This window comes from Fundulus heteroclitus, chromosome 23 (genome assembly GCF_011125445.2).
Source record: "Fundulus heteroclitus isolate FHET01 chromosome 23, MU-UCD_Fhet_4.1, whole genome shotgun sequence".
In the NCBI taxonomy this organism is placed as follows: domain Eukaryota; kingdom Metazoa; phylum Chordata; class Actinopteri; order Cyprinodontiformes; family Fundulidae; genus Fundulus; species Fundulus heteroclitus.
Genome location: NC_046383.1, coordinates 23,968,691 through 23,984,400, shown reverse-complemented (window position 1 = coordinate 23,984,400; position 15,710 = coordinate 23,968,691). Strand labels below are relative to the sequence as shown.

Below are 15,710 nucleotides of genomic sequence, written 5' to 3'. Positions count from 1 at the left end.
GGCACCCCTGGTAAAGATGTGTAAAAAGCCTTAGAATCTGTTTTTCTTTGTTACCGCAACATAATCTCACGCTAAAAGATGCACTACCTAACAGTGAGCTTCCTTAAAGCTTTCATTACTGTTCTTCTGTTTTTCCACTGAATCAGTCTTATACACTAAAGCATGCAGTATCCTAAGTTTGGAGATTATGCTACTCCAACAAAATATTAATTGGTTTCATTTTTTTATCCAACATTAAGGTATTTAAAACAGATAACGAAGAGGTGGTTATTAAAACTACATTTTGTGTCTCTGAAGCAAACATTTTTAAGAGTATGATTTTAAAGCTGTTGGTTATTTTTATATCTACCACACTTCTACCTGACATTAATTATAAAACAACATTACAGTCCTTAAGGATCAGGTGGGAGGTGTAATGTGTTTTAATTCAAAAGTTACAGGCAAATAGGACTTGTTTTTAAAAGTTAAAGTAGCAAACTTGTAATGAAATAACAGGGTGACTGCAGAAAAAAATTAGTTCATCCTCATTGGTTATCCAAAATTAAATCAGTCTAAATATGTATCAGTAAAATGAATTTCATCTGAAGCCTGAATTCATTCTTTCCATTTATTTCCTGGTATTTGACTCTATAAAGAAGAGGTGTATGTTTCTTTCAGCTTGGAATATTTATTGAAAGGATCGGCACGCAAAGTTAAAATTAAAGATTGTGGAGGTAAAATCACAGCTGGTACGAATCCGTGTCTCAAGTTAAGACATAAGAATCAACATACATTGCAATCCACAAACCAAATATTTCTTTTCACAGCTATTAAACTGCTCATTGAGGAATTGTTCATCTAAAGGCAAAATCAATTTTTAACAGAAAGTTGTTTGATTTAAAGCTATGAAGGGTCTGTTTGACTCTCAGATGTCAGGAGAATGATATTAATTGTCTAATTCAACGTTTTCTGATCTACTTGTTACCTAAGGAAGGGAGATTAAAATGGAAAATTGGAGAAGAAAAAATAATAAAGTTCCAATGTTTCAAAAATCCTCCAGGATTCACATCAGCATCTGCTTGGGACAAGGAGAAGAGGCCTTGTTGGGTCTGAAACATTCCTGTTGCTCATAGATGCCATGTGACTCCCTCATGGCTGTATCTGTGGCGTAGAGGCACACCTGGGGGCAGAGGACGGTGGCTTCTGTTGGCTGACAAAGGTGACTTCAGACAGGCCAGAGGTGGGAGTCTTGTTTGCTCCTGGTTTAGAGGACTGGAGCTTCTTCCTTTGAATTTGGAACCAGGTTTTTCTGCAAACAGCGTTGCACTAAAAGAAGCCGCTGACCGCTCGAATGCATCTCCAACACATGCAAAAACATCCAGAATTGGACTTCTGGACAAATTTTATACAGCCAATGAGTTAAAGGGAAACTAAGGCTACGTTCACACTGCAGATCTTGATGCTCAATTAAAACTTTTTGCAGAAATCAGATTATGTGTTTTAATTTTTTTTTTGCGTGGTCATTCAAATTACTATTTAAATGCGACCGCCGTCAGACTTCTGTCTGTTCTGTTCCCGACCCCAAAGCAAATCGCATGTCCAGAGGGAAAAAGTAGATGCCACACAGCAGCGAGCTGTTTGAGAAAGTAGTAACAGAGGCGATTGTTACACAAAGCATTCAATAAAGCGTCATTTAAAATAAATAAATAGATAAATAAAAGAAAAACAGTGGATACCGAAACTCTGTGTTATTATGAAGTTGGTAAGCAGTGGGAACCGACAATTTTAAGACCACATCATGACAAGACGAAGATTAAAAAAAAAATCTGTTGTTTTTACTGGAAAACTTTGTCAGCTGTGGATACCAGAATCTTTCAGTAAAAATACAGTAAAAATGTAAGCAAGGTTACTAACCCCCCTGTCTATTTTACAGTAACAATGTAAACCGGTTTACAGAGCCCCCTGCTTATTTTACATGGTATTTTACAGCTTATTATCTTTAAATGTATATTTAACCGTTTTTTTTTTTAAATTTTTTATGTATTTTTTGTGACACTAGTGGCCCTTTTTATTGAAGAATGGCTGATAGGAAAGGGGAAGACATGTGGGAAAGGACCACTACCCCTGCACCACCAGCATGCCCTAATTGTTAATTTTAAATACATACATTATTATTATGACCAGTGCCATGACTACACTTTTTTAATCATAATTTATGTATTGTAAAATATACAGGGGGGTTGGTAACCCTTCTTACATTTTTACTGTATTTTTACTGAAAAATTCTGGTAACCACAGCTGCCAAAGTTTTTCAGTAAAAACAATGGATTTTTTTTTTTTTTAGTGTAAGAAAAAAAAAAGCCCAGCTATTAACAATGGTCTTTTGGAGAGCTGTGATTGCTGCTGCTGTAGAGAGGTCTGTGTGAATGTTTAGTGAGAGCCAGGATAGTGATGTAAAAGACAAATGAAATGCGTCACGACCAGTCAGACTGTGAACGCTTTGTTTTTTTGGGTCAAAATAACTTATTTGAGCTGTTCACATTGCCATGAAAAGGTCGCAAATGGGTCACACATTGGAAAAAAGATTGGATTTGGGTCGCATTTGCCTGCAGTGAGAACATAGCGAATTAGCCAATTAACAGTATTTTCTCTCTTACATTGCAGTCTCACAGATCTGCAGTTTCACCCACCGCATTTCATCTGACTTGTCTACTAAGCTTTTTTGAATTTTCAAGCTATTTCAAGCATATCCCACTTTACAAAAGCTATATCGCATTCAGAAATTATAAACCTTACCACAATTAGTGAGAAATTATGTTGATTAAACAGAAAATAGATGGTTAAACTTGTTGATATTTCATGATATCTTAGAGAGTTCCATGCAGAAGTAAATGGATTCCATAATAACAGAAAAAAAAGGTCACAAACACATGTTCTGTTTTAAGATGCGAGTCATTATTTTGAGAAGGATGCTTCGGTTTGACTGAAGAAAATCATAAAATCCAACTGGTTAGATAAAGTGGGCAGGAAAGCCAGAAGTCAAAGGTCAAAATCAATCAAAGATTGGTTCTCATTACAAATAACAATGTATAAGCAGACTTTAAAAGCACATTTGAAGCCTCTGCCAATTTGATAACTTCAAAAACAAACAGAAACGATGCCTTTAACAGGCATAACTTAAGCTTTTAGCTTTTTATTTAACTATTTCTTTCTGTGATGGAACATATCCATTTTCCGACATGCTTATCCCTGGTCAGGTCGCCAGTCTATTGCAGATATCTATCTATCTATCTATCTATCTATCTATCTATCTATCTATCTATCTATATATATATCTATATATATATATATATATATATATATATATATATATATATATATATATATATATATATATATATATATATATATATATATATATATGCTGGTCAGAAAGACAGCCGGAACATTTTTAGCTTGGGATTTACCAAAATGTTGACTTGACTTCCAAGACTTCCAAATAAGGCTGATAGAAATGTCTGGAGCTTAAATATTTTACTAAAACTTTTAAGATCAGTGAATTGTCTCAAATGCCCTGCATAGCTTTCAACTCTCCATTGATCACATTGAGACTAAAATATAAAGCGTCTTATAAGAAAAAGTTGGGCCGTGTCTTCCGTTAAGAATCCTGCACCTTTTTTTTTTTTTTCCCTCCAGCAGGCTCCAGTAATCTTCAAGGTTGCAGTAGCTACAATTGTCCAGATCTGTTTCTGCAGTTTCTGCTGTGCCGATAAACATCCTAATCCCGATTCCTAGTCAATCTTTACTCATCGGATGCTTCCCTGGCTCTTCAGCAGACTGTGATTGACGATGATTATCTCGAGCGGAGGCCGTATCTGTGCCATCGCTGCGGCTGGGTGAGGGATCGAAGGTGAGGAAGCCGGATCAAATAGTGCCTCCGAGCAGCCGACAGAGACGGTGCACAGGAGCAAGGGCCCCTGTAGGAAACACCGATGAATTAAGATGTATAGATAAGAGAGATTCTTTTTCCTCTCATGTCTCAGAGACATATCTTTGAGTTTTGTCCTCAGCTGCTGCAGCGATTTTACCTGACGTGTAATCTCGCGAGTTAGTGAGTTTGAGCTTTCTATTAGACTGTAGCCGCAGCAACAAAAGCACACGCTGCTGCTGCGGCTCACAGTGTTCAGTTTGCAAAGTTATCTTTTGTTGCGTATACCTGTTTTTTTTTTTTTACGTTCAAGTCAGAATGAAACACCTAGCAGGAGTAGCAGACAGTGACTCCTTCCCCTTGAGCTTGACGAAGACATGCGTGGCATACTTCACGGAGGATCATTTAGCACCTAAACAGCCAGATGTTTCCCCCCCAGGAGCAGCTGGGCCGAAAATCCGAACAAAGAGAAGCTGAATGCTGAATGTTGATGCTGATCCATCAAATTCATAAAACGTCATTTGTAGCCAGCGCTTGTTCCACAGCAGCAGAGAGGACAAACACTAGTAGTGATAAAACCGCTGTGTTGTTATTCCTCAGAATTACTCGATGGTGTGGAAAGTTCATAATCCCAAACAAAAAAGGGAGGAAAGGAATATCATATTTAATGGATAATTAACAGCCAGTAAAAACAAATAATGAAATGGTTTTAGGGGGAGTGGTAGCCTAGTGGTTAGAGCAGGGCACTTGAAGAGGCCGCAAGTTCCCAGGTTCAAATCCCACAGACTGCCACTGTTGGACCCTGAGTAAGACCCTCAGCACTAGAATGCTCCCCGGGCGTCGTGCAGCAGCAGCCTGCTGCTCCCTAAGGAACCGGTTAAAGGCAGAGGAGGAATTTCATTGGGATCTATGTTGCAATGACAAAATAAAGAGTATTATTGTTATATGATTAGTATTTTAATGAATGTATAATCCATTTACAGTGTTTAACTATATACATTAAAACCTGGTGGGGGTTTTTTTTAATCATAAATATCAAGTCTATCATGGTGCGCATTTATGGGAAACCCTGACAAATAAATATAACACTCAACTTTACCTCTCCGTTTAAAAGCATGTGAGGTTTTTGGCTAAAACTGCCCCTGAGGCGCCTCAAATATGAAATCATATCTGCTCGGGACATGTTTAGCTCGATCGGTGATGGAGGCGGAGGGAAGAGGGTCTCGTCTTTGTGGCTGTATGACGGAAACGTTTTCGACACCCAGCTGAGACTCACTCAGCCGGATAACTTGGATTTCTGTTTTTCGCTCTTAATTTGCTTTTTAATCTGTAAGGCAGTCACTTTTCTTCCAGTTCGAATGCCCGTCTGGAAACGTGCAAAATTCCAGCTTCCCGGTTCAAACAGAAAGCACCAGTGTCCTCGGACTGAAGGCAGAAATTCCTTCTGCTTCTGCTAGACTCGGTCCACGGCGAGCGGAAATGAGCAGCAGTGCCTGAGAAGTAACTGTTTGTCCACGTTCAGCCAAATAACCCAGGCAGAGCCTCTGTGAGAGGAGGAGCGTGGAAGACGTTCTGCTTTTCTGGCTCAGTGGTTGTGTCTCCATTCCATGCCTAAAACAACTTTAACACAAAAAAATAAAAAACTATTTTCTGTCGGGATCAGCCAGATTTACTCCCAGAGATTTTCTGTAGACGCAGGGCGTGCGCGCCACGTTTTAAAACGTATTTACCTGTGTCTGCGCGGTGGCGGAGCTTTCCGCAGCCTAACCACATATGGAGCTCGGCTTTATTGCTTGTGTGTTGCGTGTGAAATGGGTTTCTCATCCCGTCTGCGGTGAACCCGCTCGGAAACCGTACACCTGCGCTGAAAAGAGGAGTCGCCATTTCAGCGCTGCCTGTTTGGATCAGCGTTCCCCGTGGCGCTGTGCCCTCTTTCAGCGCTCCTCTGTAGGTCACCTGTTCCTTGGCCCCTGACTCTCCCCCCTGTTTTGATACAATGGGCCCTTTGTACCTGCATGTACCACCGCTGCAAGACATTCCTTGCTTTTTTTTTTTTTCTTTTTTCCCTCTCCCCCCCTTCTCTTTTCCCTTTGGACAGTCATACACAATCCAACGGGCGACTGTCCCTGTCGATGCTGCTTCATTGAAGAAGAATTCAATCGAACGGAGGAGAAGCGCAGCGAATCGGGGGAACTGGGAAGAGGCTTGCAGGAATTAGATTGTGGCGCTGATAAGTTCTATATAGAGCGGGTAAACACGTTCTTATCTTGTTATCCAGCTTGCACATTAACACATGATCTGTGGAGGAGGGTTTAAAAGGATAAATCAAAATCTAATCATTGTGTTTGGCTTGCACCCACTCTCTGCTCTTTGTCTCTATTTCTGTTCCTCCCGATGCAAAAAGGACCCCCAGGCTCACGCGCGAAGAACAATGGAGGGGTCAGAAGTGCCGGCAATTTTCCCTGCACCTGCTGAACGCTTTAAAAAAAAAAAACGAGTGCTCCGGTGATTACGTGGCCTAATGTGCGATGTTTAAAGAGCAGTTTCCTGCAGCAGAGTTAAATGCTGGTGCCCTCTGTGAAGTATTAATGATGTGGATGGATGAATCAGGTCGGCGCGGAAACCTGTTGACGGCAGCCACGGCGCTCTCCAAAGCTGTGCCCAGACATCAGGCTTAACCGCTTGGCAAATTGGACATGCTTGTTGGCTGTAGCTCCAATTTATGTGCACTCTCTATTGCAGTTAGTCCATCTTCATTATTGAAATAGCCTCTCGTCAGGTCTTGACAGCGTGCTGGATATGTTAAAGGAGGGAGGGAGGGAGCGTGTGGCTGCAGGGGGAAGGGTGGGGGGTGGGGGGGGAAGAAGAAAAATGAATAATGTGGAAAATAAACATTTGAGGCAGTGGAGCTGGAGCTGGCAAAGAAGAGGGGTGTTGGGAGCGCTGGTAAATGCCCGGCTTTGATTTTTCTCTCTGCCTCTCTCCGTGTGATTGTATGCGCAGGCTTGTGCCGGGGGATGTTGACGCTGTGGATCCTCAGCCACGGGGCTTTATCTCTCGCACACGCAGTCAAACATACACACCTTTAAACAGCTCTCAGCGCTGAACTCCTAACAGCACCTCTGCGGCTTGAGCCGCATCCCAGCTGCGAGTTGTGTCACACTTCTCTCTGGCTCCAGCTTTTTTTTTTTTTTTTTTTTTTTTAACAAACCGCTGCCATGCTTGCTACATTTTTCAGTTTGATAAGGCTGATAAGGCCGAGCTCAGCTCAGCTCAGCTCATCTCAGCCAGCCGGTTCCAGTTCATGCCATTTTGAAGGAGATGTGTTTATTGCCAGAGGTAGAAGTTAAACATTTCAATGATTAATATAACTTGACCTCGAAACCGTTTTGTAACTCTGTGGATGAGGACTTAATCTCAGGCCAGAGGTGTAGCTGTGTGTTTCTGAAGAGAAGGCCAAATGTTGGGTGGATCTACATGGTTTTGGATTAGAAATGCAAAATGCAAATAGTCACTTATGTGTATATGAAACTTGTGCTTAGGGCTTTATTGTATCTACTCCTGTAACGAGGCATTGGATGATTACCTCATCACAAAGTCATCCGATTACATGCACATATCTTTACAGAATAATTATTTTTTTAGTACAAACCTGTCACCTAACCTGTCAAATGTTTATTTAAATTGAATAACTTAAAGGAGTAGTTCTGTATTTTTGAAGTGGAGTTATGTTCAAATCTTAGTTGCAGTTAGTTTCTTACATGGAGTTAAAACAGTGCCTTGCAAAACTTTTCACACCCCTTGATTTTTTTTATGTTTTTTTTTTTCTTTTTTTGCGTCACAACCAGGAATTAAAGTTGATTGAGAGTTTGAAACATTTCATATTTGTTTATTGAACCATTTCATTTACAGAACGCGCCTACTACTGCTTTAGCTTCTTCGTGGATGGTTTTCGCTTGTGAACAATAATCTTCAAATCTAACCACAGATTCCCACTTGGATTGAAGTCTAGACTTTGACTAGGCCATTTCAAATGTCTCTCCTTAAAACCCTTTGAGCTTTTTTTTTTAGCAGTATAGTTCAGGTCATTGTCCTGTTGGAAGGCAAACCTCCCAGTCCCAAATCACAGGCAGACTGACACAAGTTTTTGCAAAAAATATCTCTGTATTCAGCACTATCCAACTACCCTTTTACTCAGACCAGTTTTCCAGTCCCTGCTTCTGAAAAGCATCCCAAAGCATGATGCTGCCACCACCATGTTTCACTGTGGGGATGGTGTTCTGGAGAAGTTTTGCATCGCTCGAAACATGTGGTTTGCATCATGAGCTGTTCATTTGCACCTGAATGCACCTTCGCGTAGGCATAACATGGAAATGACTCGCTCCATTTGCCTTGTTAGCATTCGATGGTCCAGGCTTCACCAACTGTCCCATTGGCCACCATTGGTGGTCGCCTAGCTACCGCCAATGGTGAAGCTAAAAGAAATGGAGCCCGAACATTGGCTCTGTTTTGTTTTTTTTGTCTGTTTTATCATTGAGGAACTCCAGCAGTTGTACCATCAATGCAGGCTTTTGTTAAAAATTAGCAAATGATTAATTTGCATATTTACTTTCTTGCTCTCCCATGAGACATTTAAGGTAAATAAAACTATCCCGTTATGAAGCTTGACTTTAATATCAGCCAAACCCATTTGCTCAGTGACAAATGAAACACTGAAATAGACCTAACATAAACTGGTAGCTATCATCTGACTGAATTATATCTGTGTTTAACTTCTACTCAGTGGTGGGGTCTGAAAGCGATGTGCCGGGAAACAGGTGTGAGTCTAGAGCACAGACATCTCCGAATACACCGCAGAACCTGTGCTATTAAGCCTTACCTTGATAAACCAAGCAGATATTAGGGTTTTACACAAACTCACCTAAAACCATCATGACAGATTATTTTGTGTCACAGAAAGTATAATATATCCAACTTTAATCACAGCTTTGCTGCTCTCTTCGGTCTGAGCAAATCGCTTCAACGTGCAATGAATCGTGGGTTAGGGCGGGCCACGAAGGATGCACAGGAACCCATCCTTCAACTCCGGGGAAAAGAAGGACACATTTGTCATCCGCATTTGGAGGAGCCCTCAAATTCTAACAGCCTTCACCGCCTCGCTGACGTAATCGGCTTACAAATGGAGCCTTCAATGGATGCGGCCCCTGAATTTGGCTACAGCAGCTCGCTAAGATGAGCGATAGAAACATAACGGCAGTGGGGGGGAAACAGAGAGGAGGAAGTGAAAGATAGCTTGATTGCAATTGATGCTTTCCTAATATCACAATGTAGTCGTTGACGCAGTTTTTTCTCTAAATGGACAAAACACAAGCAACACATAGTGTGGTAAATGCGACTATGGCGCAAGAGTTAGTGAGGTTGTGCCGCCGGTTCAATCCACAGCTCTGACCTTGGGCAAGACCCTTCACCCACGTTGCCTGCTGGCGGTGGTCAGAGGTGGTCCGGTGGCCCAAGCTGCCACAGGGCTACTAACACAGCTCACCACCGTCAGGGTGTGAATGTACGGGTGAATGACTGACTGTACTGTAAAGTGCTTTGGGGTCGTCTGACTTAATAAAGCACTATACAAAAACAAGCCATTTACCACCTTTATCCAGGTAGATCTCACTGGCATATTTATATACTTACTGTTGCCGATATTAAAGTGCCCCGCCTATATGGCTTTGTACCTGCTGCAAACATGAGTAGATGCAGTGGCTCAGAAGGTAATTGCCCCCTGAGTTGGTGTAAAGCAGGGCTTCCCTTTGGGTAGTTCTCCCACTCAGGTCAGTAAACATCTAATGACATTTAAAGGAAAGAGGATGAAGGAGACGGCACCCGGTTGTAGTCAGCTGCGCACTACCTTTGTCTTATTGTGGACCGTCTGTCTTAATCTCCCAGCCACCCCTTTCACACCACAAGGTGATCATGTTATTAGATCGCCTCCCTCGGCTCATTTGTCATCCAGCAGCAGCGCTCCCCCAGAAAGGGACGGCGAGGGAGGGGAAAAAAGAAAACGGCACAAAAAAAGGGAAGCGACCATAACATCAAATGTTCATCATTTACCGCCTCGGAGTCTGTATCTTCTTCTTCTTCTTCTTCCACAATCACAAACTTAAGCTTCCTTACAGCAGTCTTTTTTTGTTGCCTTATCGACTATATCCCGCGTGCACAAAAGAACTCCCACCTACTCTTTCACTACCAGGAACTGCTACAAATAAAAAAAAAAAGTATTGCCAGTGTTCAGAGTTGGCCATCACTTCCCGAGCCACGGTGCTTTAAGCTCTCCTCTTTGAGCCGGCTCGTTCCCTCCCTGCTAAGGGAGGGAGTCAGCTAATTACAATAAACAAATATGCTCAGAGATGCCTATGTGAGGCTCACATAGGTTAACAACGCCGCTATAAATGTTAAATGAAGCTAAAATAGCTTACAGTTGCCATAGCGATGCCAGCAGAGAATCTTTGTGTACTTTGTAGGTTTGCAAAGTTTATATTAATCTTAGAATCTGTCATGTGCCGAAGAAATGAGCGACTGCTTTCTGCCTCAAAGGCCTTTTTTTTTTTTTTTGGACATCTCAATCTTGCAGCAGCTCTGTGTTTGTCTGTGTTTACGCTCGCCCCGCATACTGAACTCTGCACTTCGGCATTAGTCACATGTGAGTTAATCTATCAAAATACTCATCACACCCATGCTTTCTTGCTGTCTTTGTGTCGTTTTTTTCCAACAGGTGGCACCGTCAGAATGATGCGTAGGTGGAGCAGCGTTGAGCCATATTGATGGACGCGTTAGCAGACAGCAGTCTCACATTGATTGTGAAGACTTCAGAACTGGAGAATGCAAATCTTGTGGAAAATACAGGTACCACCACCTCTGTCTAACATCTGATTTGCCTTACTCGACGTATGTTATACAGATTCATGTGATAGACAAACACAAAGAAATTAATTCACTTTTTTGAAGATGAAGAAGAAAAGATGGTTTTCTACTTTTTTTAAAACAAATAATAATAATAAATAAACAAATAAAAATCTGAAAGGTGTGGCATGCATTTTTGATCAGCATCATTTACTCTTTGCCCTTACTCCAAATCCGGTCCAAACCAGCAGCTTCACTCAACTTGTTAGTGCGCAGAATGCCCCGTATGTGTAATTTAATCTCAGAATAACTCCAGCTGTTCTGTGAGGGCATCAGAGGTTTGTTAGAGAACCTTAAAGAACAAAAAAGCCTCATGAAGAACAAGGAGCGCAGCAGGCAGCTCAGGGAAAATGGTGTGAACAAGTTTAAAGAGGAGTTAGGTTATAAGATAATATCACAAAGCTCTGTTAAGTCCATCACCTGAAAATGGAAAGAGTTTCGTAAAACAACAAACCTCCCAGGATGGGGTCGTCCACCTAAACCGGCAGGCCTGGCAAGGAAAGCATTATCTGAGAAACATTGATGAGGCACGTGGTAACTCAATGGGAGCTGCACAGATCCACATTTTAGGTGGAAGAATCTGTTCGCTGGACAAGGGTTATTCATCTACTTCACTAGTTGAAGCAGATGGATTATCTCTTTCATGGAGGAGGGATAATGAGAAAGCCATTGATGAGAGAAACCCATGAGAAGTCCTTCATGCAGTTTGTTACATGGCATGTAAAAGAACATGTCCTATATAGATGAGACCAAAATGTACCTTTCTGGTTTAAAACACTGCACCGAGCTAAAGAAAAAAATGAAAATGATCACAGGGATAGAGCTATCTTGGAAGATAACCTGCTAGATTCTGTGCAAGGCTTGAGAGACTTACCCCAATAGACTTGAAGATGCAAATGCAAGGGAAGATGGTTCGACAAACAATTTACCCAGGAGGCCTAAACTCAAATGCCTGCCACACATTTCTGAGTTTTAGTTTGAAATAATCTTAAAAACCATCAATTATTTCCATGTTTTTGCACAACTGTGCACCGCTTAGAGCTAAACTCTCAATAACACACATAACATAACGTTCCAAATTTAAAAAAAAAAGCAATTAATTTTTCTGCAAGGCAATGTATGCACACACTAATAAGTAGATGTAATTTTCAATCTGTATTTAATATCGCATACATGTTCTGTCAATGTGGAAGGAAAACTAGAGAAAAGCCACACATTTCCAGAGAGAACATTCAAACTCCCCCCAGAAAGGGCTCAGCTGGGATTTGAACCTAGGGCCATATCCCTTTGAGGCAACTGTGCTAACAACCAATCCAACAATGTGTTATTTGTTTCTTTTGTTTCAGTCGTTGATCTAAAAAGGAGAATTTGTCCTTTTCCCTAAGAATAAGCGGGCTTGAATTAATGAAAGCTTTAAAGAGACCATTAGTCTTACCGTGCCCATGAAGTAGCTTTCTTAAATTAGTTTTTTACTCTTTCAAGCTCTTTGACGAGAAATGGGGACAGTGCAACACCTGCTTTTTCACAGAAGAGGAGAAGAAACATTAATGAGCGTTTTTTAAGCTATTGTTAATCCTCTCTCCTCATGCATCTTCAACTCAAAAATATATCGACATTTTTTTTCCATAAAAAGCTGCAAATGTGAAAGCGGGGACGACAATTAGGGCTCAAACATTAATCGTAATGCCATGGGGAGAAAAAATAAATTCCTCCCAATGGAAAATGTAATTTGTATAGATTATTCTCTAAATTTCTGAAACCTCTTTCTAGGTTCAGCCTGTTTTGATATGCTGCAAAAAAAAATAAAATAAAAAATAGCACTAATTATGTGTTGTGGTTTTATAATAGGGGTTTCTGCACACATTGCCACAATTTTTATTCTTCTTTAGTTTGTTTATTTCATAAGAGTGCTCTGTGAAATATTGTGTTTTTCATGTTCAAGACCTTAAGTATTCAATATAATACAGGCACGTTGTATATTCTACAACTTGAGTAAATGCAAAAATAATTTTCTTTAATCGTTATTTAATTTATTATGGGGAAAAAAAGCTATGCATACCAAAACATCCATATGTGAAAATCTCTTAACAATAACTGCCATCAAGTGCTTTTTAAATCATTACCAACAAATCGTTTACATCATTGTGGAGAAAAGTTGGCCCACTGTTAGTTCCTTGATTCAGCCACATTGGAGAGTTTTTGTTTTTAACATGAAGGACCTGTTTAAGGTGTTGCCGTACTATCTTGACTGGATTTAACGCTAAACTTTGATTAGGCCACTTTATAACCTTCACTTTTTTTTAAGCCATTCAGAGGTTTGAACGTTAGCTACGACCTTTTCAGGAAATAGTTTTAAGAAAAGATATCGCAGAACATGCTCCTTCCTCAACGTTCTTCTTTGTGTCCTCAGTCCACAGAATATTTTCACAAAAATGAGTCGTCAGTGCACTCTTGAAGTCATTTTGGTAGCTCAGCTTTCCAAAGAATGTGATTGATTATAATGAATCCATGATTTATAAAAGGGCCACTTACTTGTTATCATATAAAGCCAGGTTGGTTTGGATAGTTTCCTGTCTTCTTAATAATGAAAATCCTTAGTAAACTGCATTTTATATCTACACAGATTATCTTTGTCAGATATTAAAATTTGTGTGACGATCTGGATAAGAAAAGCAAAAACATAAAAAGAAATAAATCTGTAAGGGCACAGACTCATTCAAATCATCTTTATATTATAAATATTTATTATTAACATTAATTTCTGAGTATGGATTCTATTCAACTTTCGCAAACTTGCTTTCATAAATCCCAACATTATATCCCGCAGAACACGGTGAGATTTAAAGGCAGCAACAACTCTGTCCAGACAGATGAATGTCTCTTATATAATAATAACATAATATGTTCTTCTTCAGTGTTTTAATGTGCGCGATAGAAAAGAACCAAAACAAGCAGACGCTGTATAATGGAATATGTCCTGCACTATTTGTTCACCTTATCTGTGATGAAAGCAGGTATAACTACAAAAATGATAGTTTGTTTATGGTTTAAATATGTAGCACGCTGGAGTGATAACTGCATTTGCGGTACGTGCACAGAGGGTTTAGACAAGTTTAATATTTTCTTTTCATGATCCTGTAAATACAGCTTGGAGATATTAATTTTGCCTGTGTGTTCAGAGTCACTTAGTCACAGACGTCTGCATTTAGCACATCAATAAGGGATGGGCAGATGTTTTGCAGGTGTTGAGGCCGGTTAAAGAACAATTGTGCGTTCACTCGTACAAAACCTTGGTTCAGTACAGTAAAGACTTTATGCCGTGTATTCAGATTGACCTGCAGTCATGTTTCCAGGCACAGAACTTTTCTATGATAGAAAACAAAATAATAAATATTTTTTTTAAGCTCCAAGAAGCCTTATTAACAGAATTTCTCATCCTGATTTTTATATCGCTGTGATATAAGCCCTTAATATTAAAACTGTATTTAAAACAGATTCATGTTTGCCTGCAGCAGAGTCTGTTGGGTTTACTGAACATGCTGACCCAAAAGTGTGGATAATGGTTTCATGAACCATTTAGCAACTTTTCTGAGTCGAATTTATAAAACCAGAGCGAACTTCATGGCACTGTGTCAGCAGTGCTTAACATTCTTCTTTATATCAAACAGCTTTTTTTTTTTGTTTCTGCTGTTATAAAGAGGGAAGGCGCCACTTTGGATCGCTTTTGGTATTTCTATAAAAATGTAAAAGTCATCTTAGTTGGTCCAGCCCATGTCAGATCAGAGGGCCAATGTGAAACTGACTTGCTCTCATCATGTACTTCAACATCATATTAATTTAGGACTTATACGGTTGTGCAACATGTACAGTTTAAATCAGATGTTTAAATACACTGTATAAAAAAAGCACTTGAGGTTAGTAAAGATTAAGAAAACTATTTGTATTTGCTATATTCCAGAATATTAAGGGAGAGCTTTTATGCAGAGACTTTTTGTAATATTTTCTTCAAATTCAGAAGTCTGCTAACACCAAGAGTACCATGTCTTTTTAGGAAGCCCAGATGCTTCTGATGAATTATTTTCAAAACAACTTAGTTAATTGGAATCACATCTTTGGGTGCATTTTAAGGCACACCTCACGCACGTTGCATCCTTGTGTGACATCATGGAAACATCCAGAGAGCTCAGTCAAGATATCTGAAAGAGAGTTGTCGGGCTTATCCTTGGCTACATTTTCCAGAATCCTGAAGGTGCCAAATGTTAATTTGTTCGAACAATTAAATGTAAGTATAAATACCATCAGAATCATACTGTTTAGGAAGGAGACAGGTTTTGTGTCCCATTGAGAAACATGTTTTAGTGCAAAAAGAGCGCAATACTTTGTGAAAATGCTGTCTAGAGGCGAGTGTGTTCTTTTCCAAAGTGAAACAAGTCCTTTGCTGATATGGGATGAAGTGCCAATCAGTGAGGAAGAAGCCATCCAAAAGCAACATGGAAAGCCAGATTACAGTTAGCAAAGTCCTTAGATGTAGGAGACATTTTATGTGGCCTGGTGAAAGTAAAATTTAAGTGTTTAAGGAAAAAGGCGAACAATTGTAAACCAAAACATACAGTTCAAACTGTGACGTGCAAGAATGGAAAAATCACCATGTGTTGAACTAAAGGAGGGACTAGTGAGGAGCGAAGATTATTTGGAAAAATTCAAACAACATCTCAAGGCATCAGCCAAAGAGTTAAAGTTTGAGCACAAATCGATCTTCCAAATGGTGTTGAATGTTGTGGAGTAAACATCACAAAGCTCTGATGTGTGAGTGTCAGCAAGTAAACCAGGGTTGTGTGAGCCTTTACGC

The 15,710-nt window shown here is 40.0% G+C and overlaps 1 protein-coding gene across 3 annotated transcripts in view; it reads left to right on the top strand.

Annotated features, from left to right (window-relative positions):
• Positions 1 to 15,710, top strand: part of nexmifb (neurite extension and migration factor b) — a 114,333-nt gene that overhangs the window by 78,559 nt on the left and 20,064 nt on the right. For all 3 annotated transcript variants that reach the window (XM_036127703.1, XM_012855280.3, XM_021312206.2), the window contains exon 2: positions 10,674 to 10,804. In XM_036127703.1, the coding sequence (XP_035983596.1) occupies positions 10,723 to 10,804 (82 nt within the window). In that variant the 5' untranslated portion in view covers positions 10,674 to 10,722. The remainder of the gene's footprint in view (positions 1 to 10,673; positions 10,805 to 15,710) is intronic.